Source organism: Passer domesticus, chromosome 21 (genome assembly GCF_036417665.1).
Source record: "Passer domesticus isolate bPasDom1 chromosome 21, bPasDom1.hap1, whole genome shotgun sequence".
Lineage (NCBI taxonomy): Eukaryota > Metazoa > Chordata > Aves > Passeriformes > Passeridae > Passer > Passer domesticus.
The window spans coordinates 8,238,086-8,259,439 of NC_087494.1; the positions used below are offsets into that span (position 1 = coordinate 8,238,086).

Here is a 21,354-nt window from a genome sequence, read left to right on the forward strand (position 1 = left end):
ATTTACCACCTGTTTGGTTGGACTACCGGCAGATCCCTGGCCATGCCCATCAAAAATACCCACCTGCAAAACCAATGACGCCAGGGTCAGTGTAGATAACTGGGACCAATGGATTTCTCATTTTCCTATAGCACTGCAGGAACCCCAAGAATTGGAACTATTAGGCTCAGTGATGGCGGATGCATGCCTTAGGTTTAAGCATAAAAGTCAGCTGCCAGCCAAGAACTATTCTACTATTGTAACTTCTAGCATGGCCATTTACCGTAATGCAACAACCTGGTGCAATTATACCACAAAGAGGGTGTCAATCTCATCAAATGACCCTATTCAATTACCAGCAGGTTACTTTTTAATATGTGGGGACTGTGCTTGGCTTGGTGTCCCATCGATGCTGAGAGGGAGGCCATGTACAATTGGACGGTTGTCTCTACTCACACCCAATACGTCCATGATCTTAAATATGAGCCACCGCTATCATAGAATTAAAAGAATGGCCCATGCGTTTACTGCTGACTGCAAAGATGATGTAAAATTTTGGTCCCCAGGGGCCATAGTGGCAGCATCCTTTTTGGCTCCAGGGGTATCAGCAGCAGGTGCCCATGCCATTTTAAACAAGCTGCGATGCTGGCTTGCTAAACAAACTAATGCCACTTCTTTGGCACTTTCTAGCCTTTTGCTTGATGTTGATTCTATTTGCCATGCAACGCTTCAGAATAGAGCTGCAATTGACTTCCTTTTACTGGCACAAGGCCATGGTTGTGAAGAATTTGAGGGCATGCATTGCATGAACCTCTCTGATCATTCCCAGTCCATCCACTCCCAGCTCTCTGAGTTGCGAAGGTTAACTGGTAACTTATAGGTAGAATCGGGCTCCGGTATTGATGAATGGCTCAAATCTTTAGGCTTGGGATCATGGTTGCACTCTATTCTTAGAGTCATCATTATAGTAGGCATTATAGCTTTGTTAGTAGTGTTAGTTTTGCCTTGTTTTTTGCATGTGCTTACACAACATGGTTCAAAGAATGATACTTGCTGCATCTAATCAGACTATGCTTGTGCAACAGAAAAACAGGGGAAGTGTGGAAGATTTTGTGAACAGCTAGCCAGTTGACAAAGGTCACACTGATATAATACCGTTAGTTAAGCAAGAAGGAGATGAGGATAGGAGTCAGCAGTCAGTGTCCAAACCTGGCAAGGGCACTGTGCCCTTGGTGCAACATCAGGATGGGGGAGAGGATGGTTAGTTAGAAATATGAAGAAAATATGTGGACAGCTGCAACATAGTAGCCACAAGAATGCTAAGGTAGGCGTAGTTAGCTGATAAGTAACTAACCAATAATGAGCTCGCCTTTTGCAATATGTTTTGGCCTCATTAGCACCAATATAAATGTATGTGCCTATCAATAAAGTTTTGAGATTTGCTGATCACTCATACTGAGTGCCGCATTTCTTCCACCGATTACCACAGGCCTCAACCCACTACTTTTATCCCAGCAAGTACAGTGAGACAAGAGCACTCCTTTAGATCCAATGCATTGAATTCAGCAAAACCTCCCCAGCCACTCCCAGCTGAGATGTTCAGGAATCAAAGGAGGAAGCTCCACCATGATTTCATTGGCAGTAATGGGGACACGCCTCTGAAAGTGCTGCCAGCTGAGCCAGGGGCTGGGCCTGGGGGGGACTCCTGTGCCCCCATTGCCCTCTCAGGGCAAATGCCGTGCCTGCAACACCAAGGAAATGTAATGAACACTGCCTTGAGGATTTCATAGAGACAGAAAGGCAAAATGGAGCAAACTTTGGTTTAATGATAAAAACAGATTGTGTCTCAACAAAGACAAAATGTGAAAAGTTGAAGCATAGAAGCACCAAACCTGTTACATTTATTGCTAAATCTAACACTACTGATACATCTTGAATAATACTTATATATCTTAGCTAATAAACAGAGAGATTACTATCATGTAAACTAATAGAAGAATAAACAATCCTAAAAACTTGAAAAACAATCTTATTTCTATCTATCCTCTTGACGCCTAACTCTTGCTAGCCTGGGGCAAATGCAGGGCTAATTTGGCCTTTTCTTCTTGGGGAGAGGCTGTGCATCCTTGTGTGGGCAATGTCTTCTTCTGTGCTTGTTCCTCTCCTTGATTGTTTCAAACTCCCTGGAAGACAGGAAACAAACCATCCATTGTTAACTTCATACACACCATTAAGCCAAGCGCCGAGATCTCCCTTTTTGGATGAATTTCCATCTTTTCAGGCTGTGACACCTTTGTAAAGTGATCAGCACCATGAGTCTCATCTTTCTGGTTTCAACTCTTTGAAATGTCTTCCTCCTTTTGCTTCATCATAGGTTTAATTGGATCAGCAGCATCAAAGCAAGCTTTGATGCATGTGTTCCTGCTTCTATGAACTGTGTCTTGTTGGGGCATGGCAAGGTTTCACTGGGAATGCTGGGTTTGAACGAAGCTGTTTGGGTTCCAAGTGGGCTGTAAGCTTGAGCAGGGCTGCCAGGGGCGATCCTGCAAGTGGCCTCAGCTTGCCCTGTGGTGCCTTTGGAAAGGGTCAGCGTGCTTTAGGCCAAAGGGGCAGGTGGGAGCAGAAGGAGGAGGAGCTTGCGCACCGTTGGCACTGCCCGCACGGAAAGGGGCCTCCTGCCGCCTGGGGCGACTGGCGCGGTTGGCAGCAGGGACACTCCGCGCTGCCAGCCCGCTTGCAGCTTCTTTTCCCTGTCTCCCCAGTCTCCTTCCTGGGAGGGCTTTTCCTCCTCTTCCGTTTGCCCGCAGTCTGGGAATCAAAGAATCCTTATCAGTGCTTCCTTCCTCTCAGAAAGCTGGAATTCACAGCATCCACCCCAAAAATCTATCAGCCTAAGCAAATTCTTCCAAACCCCGAAGAGCTGAGAAAAGGGCTGGATATGGCAGTGGGCTGCGGCAGGCTGCCAGCCATGGAGGTTGGAGGAAAATACTCCCCTTCACTACAGCTCTAAGGGGGTGGGATAAACACGTGGCTATCTCTAGTTCTACATGTCTTATTTCTACCTCTCTGCCTAACATCTATTTATCTCTGGTTTTCCTCCCCACATGTCTAGGGCATGGCTTTGACATTCAGTCAAACTAGTGAAGACACATGATTACCTATATTCAGCTACCCAAAATGATCTCTCTCTCTCCCTCTCTCTGTGTCTCTCTGTGAAGAAAATTGCTCTTTGCTGGTAAGGAAAGTATTAAAGGTGCCATGGCACCGGCAGCTCCTTCTTGGGGATACACTGGGGTGCTACAAAAGATCTCTAAAATTTGGCAGCATCTCCATGAAGGCAGCCCAGATGGCTGATGTTAGCAAGCAGTGGGGAATGAAAGGTCTGATTGGAATCTGAGGGTGCCAGCCCTTGAGAAACTGATTTGTAGAGAGTCAAAGCCCATTTTGGTGGTGGTGCTGCTTTGTTGGGTCAAAGTTGTGCTCCAGAATTCCGTATTTTAGGGTAGCAGCACAAGAAAGCCCCGGGCAGCACCTGCTGCGCCTCTCCCAGTGCGTGGGACCAAGGGAGCTTGGCAAAGCGGCGTCTGGCGTGGCTTGCCAGCAGGGCTTGTGCCCTTCTGCCCGTTTCTTGACCCTGCTGGCATGTCTGGATTTTCTTCCCACTCACCTGAGCAAGAGTGCTGCTGGCAAGTTTCTGCTCTTTTTTCCAGCAGTAGTAATACTCCACACACTGTGCCACGGTCTTACTTGGGATCTGTTGTGAAAAGCAAAAGAAGGAGTCTGAAATGGCCATCCTGTAGGGTGCATTGGAGAACAATGAGATTACAGAGTAAAGTAGGAATTAAAGTCACGGAGAAAATTGAGGAGGGTGTAAAATGAAATCAATATGCAGGAGTCAGAGAGGCATTATGCAATGTAATAAACCGAGTATTGTGCTACGTGGTAACGCATGTAATGCACAGATCAACACCAAGTCCCTCTAGCAGAGTTCTTCTTTGCCCCGTTCACTGCAGTTATCCCAGCACAAGGTGTTGTGGAAGCAGCAGCACACCTGGGAGACAGGTTTAACAGAACAGAGCTTTGTCTTCCAAAACAGCCTGGAGAGAAGGGCTGCAGAGGAAGGATCACCATTTTCACACAGGCCTTCCATGTCCTGTTCTGTGACTACTTTAACAGTTCTGGTACTTGAGAAAAGAGGGACATAGGTGCAGTATTTGGTACCACAATAGTCAACTTGTCCTTCTGATGATCTGCCAAGGTGTGGAATGTCCTGTGGCTTTACCTGCTTCTGGATGAGATGGAAATCCTTGCCGTAGGTGTGGAAAGCCTTTTGGAAGGCCTCCTTCTCCTCAGGTGTCCATCTATCAGAGCCTGGCAAGAAAAAGCAGCAGCTGAATTGATCCCTCTAGCCACTTGAAGCAGATCCCACTGGCTGCCGAAAGCAAGCTGGTGCCAGCCGTCATTCACGTGTGTGCATGTCTGCTCCCTCAGAAGGTGATGAAGACAAGAGCAGGCATTCCCCAGGGAAAAAAGCATGGAAAACGAGTCAAGCTGAAGGAGTAGATGCTGGTGCTTTCCCTGCCCCCAGAGAAGGCGAGATTGTGTGCTGGTTTTAAGCACAACTAATTTAAGCAGAAATGCTTGACACAGCCATTAAGGGCACGGCAGCATGTGTCAGTGAAGGAAGAAGCTGGGCTTAGGTTACCTGCGTAATGATAATCAGCCAAGGGATGGCCTTGAGCTGTTGGAGGACCCCCTGAGAGCAACATCTCCAGAGCCTCCTGCAAGATGCAAAGGAAAAAGGCTTGAGCTGCCCCACAACACAAAAAAGGAGCCAAACCCCACCCATGCTGCCCTGCAGCCGCTTTGCGTCTTCAGCTGAGGATTCAGGCCACTGGATCTCATATGGGTCAAAGATTGTGCTTTGCTCCCAGTCCCTCATTTTTGCTGCCCAGCCCTTGGCTCCTGCTCCCAAGGGTAGCATTTTCCTCTCCAACTCCATGATTTTGCTCCTCCTGCACCCTGAATTGCCTCAGCTGACTGCGGCTTCTGGGAATTGCCCCTCAAAATGTCTTAAAGAACACAGATCTCCAGGAGGTTTTCAAGGCAGCAGGCTGCAGGACCCTGCGGCGCTGCCTCCAGGAGAGATCTTGTCCCTGCTGGAGCCATTTGGGCTCAGCCCTGCCGCAGCTGGACGAGACACAGCAGGCAGCGAGTGCTCTGCTGCTTGTGAACTCCCTTCTTCAAGGAGCAGCCAGGAAAGGCTGTCCCGCTGCCCGGACCTTATCAATTCCCTGCCCACTCTTGCCCGCGCCCAAACAGCCGCTTCCTACCGGAACGCTGCCGCGAGCCTGGTGCAGGCAGTGCAGGGCGAGCTCCAGCTGAGCTGCTGCCCCGGGGAGGCCACGGGAGCTGGCCATGTCCAACAGTTCTCTGACTGCAAGCACAACAAAAACCCACCCAAAGTCAGCCTTGAGCCAACAAAGGGGAATGCTTGCCATACAAGGCAGGAGGAAAGCACAAGAGCTAAAGCCTGCAGCTTGGAGAGCACGAAAAGGAGAGCAAAGCAAGGGGAAGCTGAAGCAAGGGCCCACCTAGTGCTGCCTCTCCCTTCCAAGCAGCTTTTGGCATAAGGAGTGGGGGCCAATCTCCCCTCTTCCAGTGGCAGATGCCCCTGACCCATTTGGAGAGCAGCACAGTTGCTCTTTTTCCTGCTCTGCTGCAAAAGCAGAGCATTCTCCTTGCCCCTACCACTTCCACAAGGGAAGATGGGCATGACAAGGAGAGAAGCAGAGCCTGCCAAAAGCTGCCATTTTACCCAAAAACCAGCATTTTACATGCCCGACTATCTCAGGAGTGGAAGGACAGCTACCACTGTCCGGTTTATCCAGGTCAGGGTCGTCTTCCTCCAAGGGCTTCCAGACCAGGGTTGCAGGCTCTTCAGCCTCACTTGGCGGCCCGGTCTGCAGCTCGGGGAGCTCGGCCTGAAAGTCACTGCCAACATTGATGTGTCTAGAGGAAGAAGGAGTAGGACGTAAGAAAGGCAAGTGGTCAAGAGACACCTGGTGTGCAGCCACGGCCTTGGACCAATCCCACCCTGACTCTGAAAGAGCAGTTGTCCTGCTCGCCATTCCTCAAGTTTGCTGTCCTTTAACCCTAGGCCAAAACTCACGGCTCAGTGTGGGCTCTCGCTTTCCTTTTCATTGTGCCTCTCCTTTCCACCTGAAAGAGATCAAAACAACGCTCCAGATAAAACTCATTCTGCCAAGATGTGTCGGTAGCCTGCTTTTCATCCTCATCATCACTGAAAACCCCAAGCTCCTCTGTCCCAGCTCCCCTCCATTAGGTGTCATTGCTGTGTTTTTCACTTGGAATTTCTGAGGCAGGTCCCTCTAGCATTCTGCAGCTTCCTGAAGAAGGAAAGCTGAAAGGCAGGCACTAGAGTGCCGTGAGTCTTGGGGCCAGTGAGAAGAGCCAAGAGGATGCATGGAAGATGCACTACTGCAGGCTTGGGTTGGATGGAAGGAAAAGGTTCTTCAGCCAGAGGGGGCTTGGGCACTGGAACTGCCTCCCCAGGGAAGGGCTCCCAGCACCAAGGCTGAGAGAGCTCCAAAAGTCTTTGGACACTGCTCTTGGGCACAGGCTGGGATTCTTAAGGCTGTCCTGAGCAGACCCAGGTGCTGGGCTCCATGATCTTTGGGAGTCCCTTCCAGCCCAGAAAATGCTGTGATACTGTGATTGTGTTCCTGAGAAGCACCACTCAAGAGGACATTTCACAGCTGCCTCTGACCGTGAGGCAGAGCCAGCCCTACACACATTGAACAACACAGACAAATCTATAGCAATATCTCTCTGGAAAAGAGATGCAAGGCAGGTGGAAAAAAATCAAAAAAGCTATGAAAATAGAATATTGTTCCAGTGTCTGTAAGTGATGTAAGTATGTGAGTACATAAGAATTGCTGCAACCAGATCATTTTGGAGGATGAAAGCCAGTACTGCAGGACAAGCCCAGCAAACTGCTTCCATGCTCTGATGGGCAGGCATCCCAGAGGAGAAGTCCCATCCTTCTGGTTTTTGAAGCTTTGCAGGAGGTGTGACCAGAGTGAGGGTGTAACAGGATTAGTGGACACTGAACCCCTGACCTCCCCCGGAATGACCAAGTGGTTTTGGGGTTACCACAACGTAAATGGGTGCTAAGAACTTCTAATCAGGTGATCAGTGGACGAGAATCTACAAGTGCACCGTGACAGCTCCCTACATCCTCTATGGAAAGGTCTGTATTTCCCCTGGAGGCAGCATTATTCCTGGAGAAGTTGCACCCTGCTTTCATGTGCAACCTCGTCTGGGGAAAGTGACCACACACCATATCTCTGGTGGTTGGTGGCAGAGCCAGCTTGAGCCTCCTGCTGTTCTGTGAGTGCTTTGGGGCCCACGGGTATTTTCTTACCTTGCACAGTGCCAAAGTGCTGTGGGGATGCCTGGCGGCAGACGAGGAGATGAGGATGTCGCTGCAGAGGCCAGCTGTGGCGCTGAGTGCAGAAGGTGGCTACTGAGGGACAGCCAGGAGCAGATGCTGCAGCTGCTGCTCCAGCTGCTCCACCAGTGTTCCACCAACGGCCGCAGGAGCAGCAGACAAGGGCAGTTGCTACGGACACAGCCCAACATTCCATGCAGAACCCCAGGGGAGCCATGGGACAGAAACAGGGATAGGCCACCTTTGCCCCTTCTACTTCTTCTGCTGAGAGTTTGCTCTGAGGAGCTCCCATTGAGGCTTTTCTCCTCAGTCCTCTGGACGGGGAAAAGCAGAGCAGGGACAGCTCTGGCTCTCCTCTGTGCTTCTCTGTAAGGTGCCTGCAGCTGAACAGGCAGAGGAGGCTGGCACTGTCCAAGGGCCCATTCCACATTTCCTGCACTGCAGAACCACAAGGACTCCTGCTGCTGCCTCTCCTCTGGCTCTGAGAGGAGCTGGAGCTTGCAAATCGTTCCATGCAGAACCAAGCGCAGAGCTTTCTCTCCAAGTGGCGGCATTCATCCTGCCCCCTTTCTCAATTGTCTGGTGCCCAATAATGTCACTTGATGTTTTCCCTCCTTTGGCCTGCTGAGCTGGTCTCTCACCTCAACACTCCATCCCTGAAACTTGGAGAAACGGGATGTTTCTCAGGGCAGCTGATGCGGACACACACACTGGGGCAGTGCACCAGCATTGCTGTAGTCAACAGGTCATGCAGAATTTCTAGGTCTCTCTTCCAGCTCCCTTGAAGAAGGGAGAATGTTCATCTCTACTACTCTGGCATTCCTCTAAGGAAGGAACACCAAGAGAATTTCTTTTCCACACTAATGACCTTCAGCTTTGTTTGACTACTTAGGTGCCAGATATGGCAAAACCCAGCCACTTGTACTGCTTCCCTGCCTAAGGTTTAAGCAAAAGCAAATCTTGCTTCCTTCCCAGCCTGCATGTTACACCTACGCCAGCCACCAGCTGGGAAAACACCTGGAACAAGGCCCACTGCAAGGCAGATACTTTGTAGGCTCCAGATCCCACCTGCACTGGCTCCAGCAGGCAAGGGCAAGCTTTGGTCGCTTCCCAGAAGCAGCCTGGCCATTCCCCCCTGCCTCGCCCCCTGCCATCCTCCACAGCCCCTGCTGCCAAAGCCTTGCTAGGCAGAGCCATTTGCTGGGCTCGGTAAAAGAGTGACTTGGATTCTTCTTTGGCGCAAATACCAAAGCTGTGAGAAGTGAGAGGATCAGGTTCACAGCCGCTCTGCTTTAGCTGAGGACATTACTGGAGGCTCAGCGCCTGGTCCTTTAAATAGAAACTGAATCTGAACTCCTGGTGTCTTTGTGGTGCATGTGGATGTTTCTTTTCTAGAATCAGAGAGGTTAGAAAAGTCCTCCAAGGTGCTCAAGTCCATCTGTCCCCCAAAACGAAACAAAGTTATGTTGCTGGGCAACAAAAAGGCCTCAACCCACTACTTTTATCCCAGCAAGTACAGTGAGACAAGAGCACTCCTTTAGATCCAATGCATTGAATTCAGCAAAGCCTCCCCAGCCACTCCCAGCTGAGATGTTCAGGAATCAAAGGAGGAAGCTCCACCATGATTTCATTGGCAGTAATGGGGACACGCCTCTGGAAGTGCTGCCAGCTGAGCCAGGGGCTGGGCCTGGGGGGGACTCCTGTGCCCCCATTGCCCTCTCAGGGCAAATGTCGTGTTTCCAACACCAAGGAAATGTAACGAACACTGCCTCAGGGATTTCATACAGACAAAAAGGCAAAATGGAACAAACTTTGGTTTAATGATAAAGACAGATCATGTCTCAACAAAGACAAAATGAGAAAGGATGGAGCATAGTGAACACGTAACCTCTTACATGTAATGATAAATAACATACTATTAATCTACTAGTAATTTAACACAACTTATCATCTAATAGTACTAATACATCTTTTATATTATTAATGTATCTGAACTAATTAATTGAGAAATTCCTACCACGTAAATTTAATGGACGAATAAAGAATCCTAAAATCTTAAAAAGCTATCTTATTTCTTTCTAATCCTCTTGAGGCCTAACTCTTGCTAGTCCTGGACAAGTGCAGGGCTAATTTGGCCTTTTCTTCTTGGGGAGAGGCTGTGCATCCTTGCGTGGGTGATGTCTTCTCCTATGCTTGTTCCTCTCCTTGATGGTTTCAAACTCCCTGGAAGACAGGAAACAAACCATCCATTGTTAACTTCATACACACCATGAAGCCAGGCGCCGAGATCTCCCTTTTTGGATGAATTTCCATCTTTTCAGGCTGTGACATCTTTGTAAAGTGATCAGCACTGTGAGTCTGATCTTTCTGGTTGCAATTGCTTGAAATGTCTTCCTCCTTTTGCTTCATCATAGGTTTAATTGGATCAGCAGCACCAAAGCAAGCTTTGATGCATGTGTTCCTGCTTGTACAAACTGTGTCTTGTTGGGGCATGGCAAGGTTTCACTGGGAATGCTGGGTTTGAACGAAGCTGTTTGGGTTTCAAGTGGGCTGTAAGCTTGAGCAGGGCTGCCAGGGGCGATCCTGCAAGTGGCCTCAGCTTGCCCTGTGGTGCCTTTGGAAAGGGTCAGCGTGCTCTAGGCCAAAGGGGCAGGTGGGAGCAGAAGGAGGAGGAGCTTGCGCACCGTTGGCACTGCCCGCACGGAAAGGGGCCTCCTGCCGCCTGGGGCGACTGGCGCGGTTGGCAGCAGGGACACTCCGCGCTGCCAGCCCGCTTGCAGCTTCTTTTCCCTGTCTCCCCAGTCTCCTTCCTGGGAGGGCTTTTCCTCCTCTTCCGTTTGCCCGCAGTCTGGGAATCAAAGAATCCTTATCAGTGCTTCCTTCCTCTCAGAAAGCTGGAATTCGCAGTGTCCACCCCAAATGTCTTTTGGCCTAAGCAAATTCTTCCAAACCCCGAAGAGCTGAGAAAAGGGCTGGATATGGCAGGGGGCTGCGGCAGGCTGCCAACGATGGAGGTTGGAGGAAAATACTCCCCTTTACCACAGCTCTAAGGGGTGGGATAAATACGTGGCTATCTCTAGTTCCTCATGTCTTATTTCTACCTCTCTGCCTAACATCTATTTATCTCTGGTTTTCCTCCCCACATGTCTAGGGCATGGCTTTGACATTCAGTCAAACTAGTGAAGACACATGATTACCCATTTTCTGCTACCCAAAATAATCTCTCTCTCTCCCTCTCTCTGTCTCTCTCTGTGAAGAAAATTGCTCTTTGCTGCTAAGGAAAGTATTAAAGGTGCCATGGCACCGGCAGCTCCTTCTTGGGGTACGCTGTGGTGCTGCAAAAGATCTCTAAAATTCGGCAGCATCTCCATGAAGGCAGCCTGGATGGCTGATGTTAGCAAGCAGTGGGGAATGAAAGGTCTGATTGGAATCTGAGGGTGCCAGCCCTTGAGATACTGATTTGTAAAGAGTCAAAGCCCATTTTGGTGGTGGTGCTGCTTTGTTGGGTCAAAGTTGTGCTCCAGAATTCCGTATTTTAGGCTAGCAGCATAACGAAGCCTTGGGCAGCATCTGCTGCACCTTTCCCAGTACATGGGACTGTGATTGGTGTTACCAGTCACAGCTAGAAGATCTGCCTTCTGATTCCCCAGTGGGAGACAAGCCAAACCAACTTGCAGAGCAAGCCAAATAATTGTTGATTAGACACTTCTTTTAGCATGGAGTGTTCTGCCCTTTTAGCTGTCCTGGTAATATAGGCCTAATCAGTTACTAGATTAAAAGGTTGTTGTAATTTTTTAAATGCTCTGACATCAGCAGCCAACTCAGGAATTTGGGGGGTTCCTTCAATGACTTGAACATCCTACTCCCACTTCTGAGTGTTTGGATCCTTCCAAGTGATAACCGATTTGTGTGATTTTCCAGAGCGATCTGTAAAAACTGTGAGGGCTTTAAGAGGAACCTTACCTTTTAGAGAATTTGGGACTAGATGGAATGTTTCTTTTAGTAGCTTGTGTTTTGGATAATGAATAGACACTTGTCCGGGATAGCTGTCTAAATCAAACTGAAGGTATCCATTTGTCTGTAATAGCGATTCTAATTTGTGTAGTTGAAATGCTGGATAAATGTATGTTGGGTCACACGCTGCAGGGGTTCGGAGGTGGTTCCTGTCTTTAATGATTAACTGAGCTAAAAGCTCTTGAGGGATTGTAATAGTTTTTTTGGTGTGGCAAAAATACCCATTCTACAATTAACAATTTTTCTGTAGAAGACGGGTCCCACTGAAAAAGCAGTGCCTGGAAATGTGGGGATTTACCAAGACTAGCAATCTGGGAGGTTAGAGAGCGGTCAACGCGGTGTGCTTTTCGAGATGAGATAGCAGGTGCTACCTTTTGCAGCGCGTCGTGGGCATCTGGAGTTAAGATGAGCTGGGAAGTCAGGTCATGGCTCCCCTTCAGTAGGCTGAACAAAGGGCACAGCTCTTCTCTCGTGAGTCCAAGCAGTGGTCGGATCCAGGTGATGGAGCCACACAACTGTTGTATGTCCCTTAGCATTTGAGCCTTATCTTTGATGGAGATATTTTGGGGAATAATGGCTCACCCGCTGATAAGGAATCCAAGGTACTTCCACAGGGAGGTCTACTGGGTTTTTCAGGAGCAATATCAAAACCTGCATCTTCAACTGCTGTCATAGTCTTTCTGATCACTGGGTTAAGGTAAGTCTTTTCTTGGGAGCAAATTAAAATGTCGTCCATATAATGCCGAAATATAGCTTCAGGGAAGGTTTTCCTGATTGGAGATAGAATCCCAGCCACAAACATTTGACATAAAACAGGGGAAGTTTTCATTCCCTGTGGCAATGTGACCTAATGATATCTTTTAAAGGGTTCTTGACAGTTGATTGGTATCGAAAATGCGAATTTGGGAGTGCGGGACAGAGAGGGATGTTGAATAAACAGTCTTTGATATCAAGGATTGTGAGCTGCCAGTCCCTGGGAAGTACAGAAGGTGAGGGGAGCCCTGGTTGCAAGGAGCCCATGTCTTCTAAAACATCATTTACTTTCCAAAAGTCTTGTAATAACCTCCATCTGTCTTTGCCAGGTTTTTTATAAAAAGACATGGGTCAGGAGCTAGTTGATGGTACAATGTGTCCTTTTAATAATTGTTCCTGTACTGGGGCATGGAGCACTTCTAATTTGCCATTTGGAAGGCCCAATGATCCACCCACACAGGATCATACCCACAGGGAGGGATCATACCTTTTCCCACAGATGGACAACAGCCATATTGAGTGGTTTAGTTTTAATTTCTTTTTAATTCCCAAAGTTTCATTTTTTTCAACATTGTAATACAGCATCTCTATTCAAATCATTATACTCACCTTGGTTAATTAAATATTTATTAATTTATTTTGCCCCCATAATATCAGACAAAAGCATAGGACAAAAGCATAGGAAGAACAACAAGCAATTACAGAAATACAGTATCTTCCCTGAAAATCCCTTGGAAACCATGTTAAAACAATGGGAAGAACATCAACTTACTAAAGATAAAGACCCACAGCTCAAGATTGTGCATTGCATGTTAGAATGGCCAAAGAAGAAATTAAAACAAGGTCTTCGCTGGCTGAAGCATGGGTCTACCAGGATGTGGATTTGCGAAGTACTTTACAATTACGCCCAAAATAAATTAAATGCAGACTGGAATTGCAGTATGTGGAGGTCTGGTTTAAATATTGGAACAGCGAAAAGGAAGTAGAAACAGATAAACCAAATTCTCTCTGTAATGATCAATGATAAAGACACAAGGAGGAAAACCAATCAACCAAGGTGGGACTCATTAAATTTCCTCCCCCCTACTGCACCTCCCAACGAACCAGCTGCAACTGCAGCTGAGTCATTGGAGGCTTCATTGAGTCATGTAACTGAGAGGGCTGAAGAAATTGAAAGTAGCAGTGGGACATCAGAAGAAACATATATTCTATCATTCTCCTCCAGGCAAATTACAAATTCAGCCATGCAGGAAGTTCCATCCAATCAAGAAGGTCCAGCCTTCTTCACTTGAAGGAGAACCCTGGTAGTACAAAAATGTTCCTCCTGCTCCAGCAGTAAAGATAAAACAAAGGTGGCATCCCTCAGAGAGGTCCCAATGGAGGGTGCACAAGGTGGAATAGGATATGTAAATGCACCCCTCACCTCTTCAGAAGTGAGGCATTTTAAAAAGGAAATGGAGATATTATTCAGTGACCCAGTAGGTATGTCAGAAAAAGTTTACCAGTTCTTAGGCCCTAGGATTTACCCTAGGGGAAAATGAAATTCAATAATGCAAACCCTTTTCTCTCCAGAGAAGAGAAAAGTTATTTAGACTGCAGGGATCAATATATTGGACAGAGAACATAATTTAGGAACAACTGGAGAGAAGAAATTACCATTAACAGATCCAGAATGGAACCCTAACTCAGATGAGGGAAGAAAAAGTATAGCAGAATACAGAACCCGAATTGTAAGGGGAATAAAAGAGGCAGTCCCCAGAGTTAATAACATGAAGAAAGCCTTTGGTAGCAAACAATAAAAACATGAGAGCCCAACTGACTGTATAACTCGCTTAAATAATAACATCCAATTATATTTAGAAAGAGATTTAGGTAGTGAAGGAGGGAAGACAATGTTCTAGGTCCACTTTGGGTTACATTCTTGGCCTGACATAAAACAGAAATTAGAGAAATTAGATGGATGGCCAGAAAGAAGTTTAGATGAGTTATTAGCTGAAGCACAGTAAGTTTATGCCAGGTGAAATGAAGAGAAAATGAAGACTAAAGCTAAGATGATGGCTGCTGTCCAAATTCCTAAACCAATTAGGCAGGATGGGGAGAATATTCAATTGAAGAAACCTATTTGCTTTTATTGTAAGAAAGAAGACCATATGCAATCCTGCTGTTTTAAGACATTGAGGGACTTAAGAGATTCTCCAAGTGGAGAATCAACCCTCAGAGAACTGAGGGGGTCAGGGGCTCTTCTTCTTGGGGCACAAAAACCATCTTCAAGAGCCCTTGATAAAATCAAGGATAGGACCCCTAGAACAATTAATGGAATTATTAGTAGACACAGGAGCAGAGACAACTTGTTTAACTGAAAAACCAAATGCATGTGCCATAAGCAAAGACACTTTCAATATTTGTGCTGCTAAAGGGGAATCCTTCCCCATTCCCATCATTAAGAATGTCACTATAAAGGGTAATGGACTAACCAGAAAGGGAGATTTGTTTTTCTACCTCCAACAGGTAACAACTTACTTGGCCAGGATCTCCAGATACCTTTGAAAGTTGGAGTAGTTCCACAAGAAGGAAGGATGAAGGTCATTTTGTTTACTTTATCCACACAAGATGAAAACTGATTAATCCTACAGTGTAAGCCCAACCAGGTAACTGGGATAAAATGAACATTACACCCATTGTAATTAATCTCCTTCCAGATATTAAACCAGCAAAAGTACCCTGGCACCCCCTTACAAAGACCAAATGGTATTGGCTAAAACCCATAATAACTGAACTGTGACATTATAATATACTAGAGCCATGTACTTCCCCATACAACACCCCATTCTTGCTATTAAAAAGCCTGACAATAGCTACAGGCTAGTTCAAGACCTACGTGAAGTACATAAAAGAGTGCAAGCTGTGTGCTCATTAGTACAAAATCCTTACACCTTGTTAAGTTATCACCTATGCACTCTTGGTTCTCAGTAACTGACCTGAAGAATGCATTTTGGTCATGCCCTGTAGATTCTCCTTCTAGACACCTGTTTGCTTCCACCTGGGAAGATCCAGACACTGGAAGGAAACAGCAGCTGACCAGGACCTGGTGACTGCAAGGGTACATGGAGTCTCCCACACTCTTCGGTCAAGCCTTGGAGAGCCTGTTCATTTCCTTTTCTCCACCCTCAGGAATACAAGTAACACAGTATGTAGATGACATACTACTCTCCAGAGAGCAAGAATCCACTGTAAAATTAGGCACCATTCAGTTACTGAACCTTCTAGGAGAGAATGGACTAATAGTATCTAAATCCAAATTACAATTTGTTAAACCAAAGTAAAATATTTCGGACATGTAATTGGTCATGGTACCAGAAAATTGAGTACTGAAAGGATAGAAGGGATTTTAAATTTACAACCTCCCCAAACAAAGAGCGAGGTTAGACAATTATTAGGCTTAATGAGGTACTGTAGAATATGGATTGATGAATACACACAAAGTGTCACAATTTTATATGAAAAATTAACTACATCAGAACCTATTAATTGGACCCAAGAGGATAATAAAAACTTAGAAAATTTAAAGCAAAAGATGATTCAGACCCCAGTTCTCTTTCTTCCTTCACTAGAAGAAGATTTTCACCACTATATTAACATAGAGAAAGGAATTCCTTATGAGGTCTTGGCCCAAGAGTGGTCAGGAATCCATAAACCTGTAGCCTACTTGTCCATATTGTTGGTCCCTGTGTCCCAAGGATGGCAAACATGCATCCAACCAATCACTGCAGCAGCCATCCTAGTAACAGCCAGCCAAAAACTTACATTTGAGAGAAATCTGACAGAATACATACCACACTCCACCCAAACCATTCTTAAACAACGAGCAGCCGAATGGCTAACAGACTCTCATATTATACAATATGGGAGCACCCTCATCCATTCCACAACTGTAACCCTGAAAACAACCACCCACACCAATCCTGCACAGTTCCTATGTGGAATTCCCCAAAAACAAGATCTCATGCACAACTGCAGAGTTTTTATAAACCTGCAAACAAAAATTCAAGAAGACCTCCTAGAGAGCCCATTAGATGAAGGAGAAATCCTGTTCATCGACGGATCATCTAGAGTAGTAAATGGAAAGAGGTGCTCTGGATACTCCATCAGAGATGGAATAGAACTGTACAGGTTAGAAAAGGAAAACTACCACCTTCCTGGTCTACCCAGGTATGTGAATTAGATGCTTTGGAAAAAGCATTGCACAGACTAGACAGAGCTATTGGAACCATTTATACGGACTCTAAATATGCATATGGAGTAGTCCACACGTTTGGGAAAAGCTGGGCTGAAAGAGGGTTTCCCACATCTAAGGCCAAAGACATTTTACACAAAGAACTTATATTAAAAATTTTAGAGGCACTTAAGTTACCGAAAGAAATTGCAATGGTACGTGTTCCAGGTCATCAAAAGGGAACTCTGGAGAAACCAGAGGAAACATCCTAGCAGACCATGCTGCAAAGGAGGCTGCTTTTGAGGGGGAATTAAAGGTATACAGATTTTATCCAAGAGACACACCCGAGAGTACACCAGACAACACCCTTCCTATCCCTATTTTTAAAGACAATGAAAAACAGAAACTCATATCACTAGCTGGAAAGGAAGATTCTGAGGGACGGTGGCATCTTCCTGATGGCCATCAAATGTTAAATAAAGAGCTCACTCGAGAAATTTTACAGAACTTCCACCAATCCACGCACTGGGGATCTAAAGCTTTAGCAGATCACTTTCTTCAGAATTTTGGATGTCGGGGAATTGATGAATTAGCTAATCAAATTACCACAGGTTGTATAATTTGCCAAAAAGTCAATAGAAAATTAACGAGGAGAACGAGACCTGGAAGAATTGAAATTGCAATTAGACCCTTCCAAAGTATTCAAATTGATTTCACAGAAATGCCCCATGCCCAAAGATGGAAGTATTTCTTACTGATTGTAGATCACCTTACCAATGGGGTTGAAGCATTTCCACTGTTAATGCCACTGCTCAAACAGTAAGAAAGGTAATCCTAGAAGAGATAGTCGCAAGATATGGAATTATAAATAACATTGATTCAGACCAAGGTACACATTTTACATCATTAGTATTGCAACAGTTGGCTCAACAATTAGGAATAACTTGGAAATTACATACCCCTGGCACCCTCAAAGTTCGGGAGGGGTAGAACGCATGAATCAGACTATTAGAACAACCTGGACCAAACTGATGTTAGAAATGAAGTGGACTTGGATAAAGTGCCTACCCCTTGCCCTTCTCAGAATCCAGAGCTAACCCAGAGCTGACTTAGGTTGTTCCCCATATGAAATGTTATACAGGCTTCCCTATTTAGCCACCCCGCATCAAGTAACTGCCAAAGAGTGAGGAAATATAAATGTGCAAAGGGATATTCAAATGATTGCCCAGAATCTAAAAGACTTAAAGCAGAGAGGTCTTGTACCCCAGAACATTCCTTTAGACTTCTATTTACATAAGATATGCCCCAGAGAGTAGGTACTTATTAAATGCTGGAAGGAACAATCCCTGACTCCATCAGGGGAAGGTCCTTTCCAAGTTCAACTGACCACAGAGACAGCCATCCGAGCACAGGAAAAAGGGTGCACTTCCGTCAGCCGAGTAAAAGGTCCAGTAACACCACCGCAAGATAACGAGAAACCTCCATGAACTACTCTCTACAACAGTCCTCCCCGGTGTTATTCCTGAAATTATTATATCAATTGTTATTCTCTCACTGTTTTACAGTAGAGAATCTAATGGTTCTTGTACTTACTATTTAACAAGTTATTATGAATTTTCAATTTCATTTCTCCACCAGTGAAGAGTATCATTTCCCTGAGAAATGACCCTTCCTCTCCAATAACTATGTCTTTTTTTTTTTTTTTTTTAAATTTCCTTAGGAGAAACAACATGAATAGAACCAAGGCCAGTTCCAGGTAGGACTTGCCTGCATTTAGGTCCCTTCCTGCATCCAGGTACACTCCCATGAAAACCAAGGGGTCTGAACCCAGTAGGAAAACCAGAGAGGTTGAATGGTCTGCACCACCTATCAAAGAGTACCACAGCACTTCAATCTTCCCATTGACCCCTGAGCGAGGGAAGGGAAGGTGCGCCCTACTCCTCATACTCTCCCTCTGGATCCTGTAGATCCCCCTTGTCAGAGCCTGCGTCTGCTGCCACCAATGCTAACATACAGTGTACCTGACCAAAGGAAACTCCTACCTCATAAAACACTCATTCCAGGCACATTCTTATGTAAATCCCTTTTGTTATAATATGATGACACTGAGTAGATACTGACAATCGGACAAAAACCAATGGATTGGTAGAAATATTGGAAATGCAAACCAGAAAAGGAATGGAGAGTGTCCTGATGAAGAGATTTGGCTATATGTCAAATTTAATTATATAACGAAAAAGAAGGATTTGTTAAAAAGGAAAACTTATGATGTTGATTTGATTCGAGAAATTGTAATAACTGAAAGGGGGAAACAAAAGGGGGACAATCCATTAGCTACCGATAAAAACTTATTTATTGTTTTAGCAGAACAAATTAGTAAAAATCAAAATATAACCAATTGTTGGGTTTGTGGAGGCACCTTCAAATCAGAAGCCTGGCCTCAGCAAGGAGTCAGTATTGGACCCCTCAAATGACTTAAACTAAATTATTTCCCCTCCCAAACTCCAAGAGATCAAGACAATTGGCTATTGAGGGACACAGTTCTTGGAGAAGAATGCATCTGGAGAAAAGGAAAAAGATACACTGAGGAAGTTGTAGAAACTACCTGTAAAAGATATTTACTAACTGAGGATCACGTGGATGTATCAGTGGTGGATACTGAACGAACCAGATACCTTTTGGTCAAAGAAGAAAATCAGAAACAAGAACTGCATATTACATCCCAATGAACAACTTTATCAGTGCTGGGACCCTAAAAGTCAGCCTTTATTCAGTATTACCCCAAGTTTCTAAGTATTGGACCTCCACTTTTATCACGCTTTCACATTTTTGGGAGGCCCCCCAAGGTTTATACTGGAATTGTGGGCAAAGAGCATATTCTAAACTCCCTTCGTACTGGTGTGGCAATTGTACCTTAGGAGCAATACGACCTAGCCCCTTTCTACTATCAGAAGCAGCTGGAAACCAGCTCGGAGTTCCCCTAGATGATAAATTAAAGAGACAAAAAAGATGTGAAATAGGGGGAATGTAACAATGGGGTAAGGAAGAGTGGCCACCAGAGAGAATTTTAGAAACTTACGGACCTGCCACTTGGGATCAGGAGGGGAGCTGGGGCTATCAAACTCCCATTTACATGCTAAATCACATTACTGGACTACAAGCCCTGATTCACGTCATATCTAATCAGGCCAAGAGTGCAATTGATTTTTTCAACGCCCAACAGAAGCAAATGAAAACAGCTGTATATCAAAACTCTTTAGCCCTAGATTATTAGCCAAAGAGGGTGGAATATGCAGCAATTTCAACACATCAGACTATTGTCTGCATATTGATGACCATGGTGAAACTATTACTAAAATTACCCAAAACATCAGAAAGCTTACACATGTTCCAGTCCAGTTTTCACCTGATTAGTGGAAAAATATGTTCTCTAGGGAGTGGTAGAAGAAAGCCTTAATTATTTTTCGAGTTTCCTTAGTTAGCCTTCTCTTTCTCCCGTGCTTAATCCCATGTTTCATTCATCTAATTACCTCAGTAGTACAAAGCATGTTCGCTAGTCAAAATCTTCAAACGAGCCAACATTCTATGCCTACTGTCAAGAAAATCATAAATCTCAATCCAATCAAAAGAGATAGGAAAACGGGTAAAAAGGCCCAGCAAGTTTAGATTAATTTTAAACAATTAAACACTATCAACAAAGAACTTTTACATTTATGTAAATGCAAAAGCCAATGACTAACATAAGAGAAAGAGGGAGGAACTGTCATTTATAAAATCCCTTACATGGCTTTTGCATTTGTGACTGGTTTATATTTGTAACTGTTAATTAGCTTTTGCATTTATAACTGTTTAAAGTTACTAGTTTGATCAAATAAAAGTGTTCAAATTAATGAAGTAAATAATATAAAATCATTATCAAGTTATACTAGCTATTCAGTAGATCCCAACTGAATGTTTAACAGTCCTGTTAAAATAGGTAGCAAAATAAGAACTATATTATTTTTATAATCCTTTGTTCTTAACCTAATTACATTATTTGTAAATTTAATTATCTCTTTTTAGTAGCCTTATACTTTCAAAGTTCCCAGTGCAGTTTCCTCTCACCAACAGCATGCAGCATTTTACAGACAATTTCTAGCCCACTCCAGGTTGAACTGGTAACTTGATGCCACAGCAATGGTGCATACTAATGAGAGAGCTTCCCATCAAAAACCTCAGAGATATCATCCCACCCCAGTGACAGCACACTCTGGGAAAGAAGATCTTACCCCATCATCTACTAGCACCAATCACCTGAGACTATGGGGGCAGGACTGCAAGTACAGACTGAGAGGACCGAGAACATCAAAGGGGCAGCCTGGCCTGAAGAGCTGTCTTTGCTGTCTTTTACTGTTCCTGGGACTGTGACTTAGCTACAGCAGGGGACCCCACACTGCAGATTTCAGTCAATATCTCTTTTTAGAGACCTTATTCCAGATTTGAGGGCAGACTAAGTGCATTCACTGCAATGCCCTCGGGTTCTTGCCTTGGGGCCAGACGCCAGTTCAGCTAGAGGTTTCCTCAATCCTTGGGCCTGGGACTTTATGCTTTTTTCTTTCTTTCCTTTCTTCTTTTTCCTTACCTCCCTTTTTGTTTTTCCCCTTTAAATAAACACCCTATTTTTGTTCAAATCGCCAAAGCTGTATCTTTTTACCACATTCAGTAAATTTTCAGACTTCATGCCAGCTCCTCGGAGCAAAGCATGAAGATTACTCCACCAAGGCAAGTATGTGTAGTACTCCCTTGTGTTGGCATCAGTTCCCGTGGCAGAACATGCCTTCCCACTGGACACTCACCTGCACCTGAGCCTGTGGAGAAGCCCGGCTCCCTCCCCCTCTGCCCACAGCAACACAGACTCTCCCAACCTTTCCCAAGAGCTGCA

At 45.3% G+C, this 21,354-nt stretch overlaps 1 protein-coding gene and 2 long non-coding RNA genes across 7 annotated transcripts; 1 reads left to right on the forward strand and 2 right to left on the reverse strand.

The window, feature by feature from the left end:
- Positions 1–1,858: 1,858 nt before the first annotated feature.
- LOC135284815 (zinc finger protein 541-like) lies at positions 1,859–5,252 on the reverse strand. The gene is made up of 4 exons (XM_064396560.1): positions 4,685–5,252; positions 4,262–4,350; positions 3,647–3,733; positions 1,859–2,162 (listed from the first exon to the last, which is right to left on the reverse strand). Exons 1-4 carry the CDS (start codon positions 4,746–4,748, stop codon positions 2,154–2,156), a joined length of 249 nt encoding a protein of 82 aa, XP_064252630.1. The 5' UTR covers positions 4,749–5,252; the 3' UTR covers positions 1,859–2,153.
- A 107-nt stretch (positions 5,253–5,359) lies between these two features.
- Positions 5,360–7,569, reverse strand: LOC135284870 (uncharacterized). The gene is made up of 3 exons (XR_010349985.1): positions 7,427–7,569; positions 6,152–6,201; positions 5,360–5,991 (listed from the first exon to the last, which is right to left on the reverse strand). It is a non-coding gene; the product is annotated as an uncharacterized LOC135284870 (long non-coding RNA).
- Positions 7,570–10,223: 2,654 nt separating this feature from the next.
- Positions 10,224–21,103, forward strand: LOC135284780 (uncharacterized). 5 transcript variants are annotated; one of them, XR_010349937.1, is made up of 4 exons: positions 10,224–14,868; positions 15,230–15,407; positions 16,662–16,749; positions 18,154–21,103. It is a non-coding gene; the product is annotated as an uncharacterized LOC135284780 (long non-coding RNA). The 5 variants fall into 5 exon arrangements; XR_010349936.1 differs by lacking the exon at positions 16,662–16,749 and having other exon boundaries at positions 10,233–14,868; positions 18,154–18,189; positions 20,582–21,103; XR_010349935.1 differs by lacking the exon at positions 16,662–16,749 and having other exon boundaries at positions 10,235–13,702; positions 14,729–14,868.
- Positions 21,104–21,354: the final 251 nt, after the last annotated feature.

Bases quoted from the DNA above. Each gene is read 5' to 3' on its own strand.
- LOC135284815 (XM_064396560.1), bottom strand. From the start codon at position 4,748: ATGTTGCTCTCAGGGGGTCCTCCAACAGCTCAAGGCCATCCCTTGGCT. The intron at 4,351-4,684 runs GTAACCTAAGCC...TTTTCTTGCCAG, and splicing joins GGCTGATTATCATTACGCAG to GCTCTGATAGATGGACACCT. The intron at 3,734-4,261 runs GTAAAGCCACAG...TTTTCACAACAG, and splicing joins TCCATCTCATCCAGAAGCAG to ATCCCAAGTAAGACCGTGGC.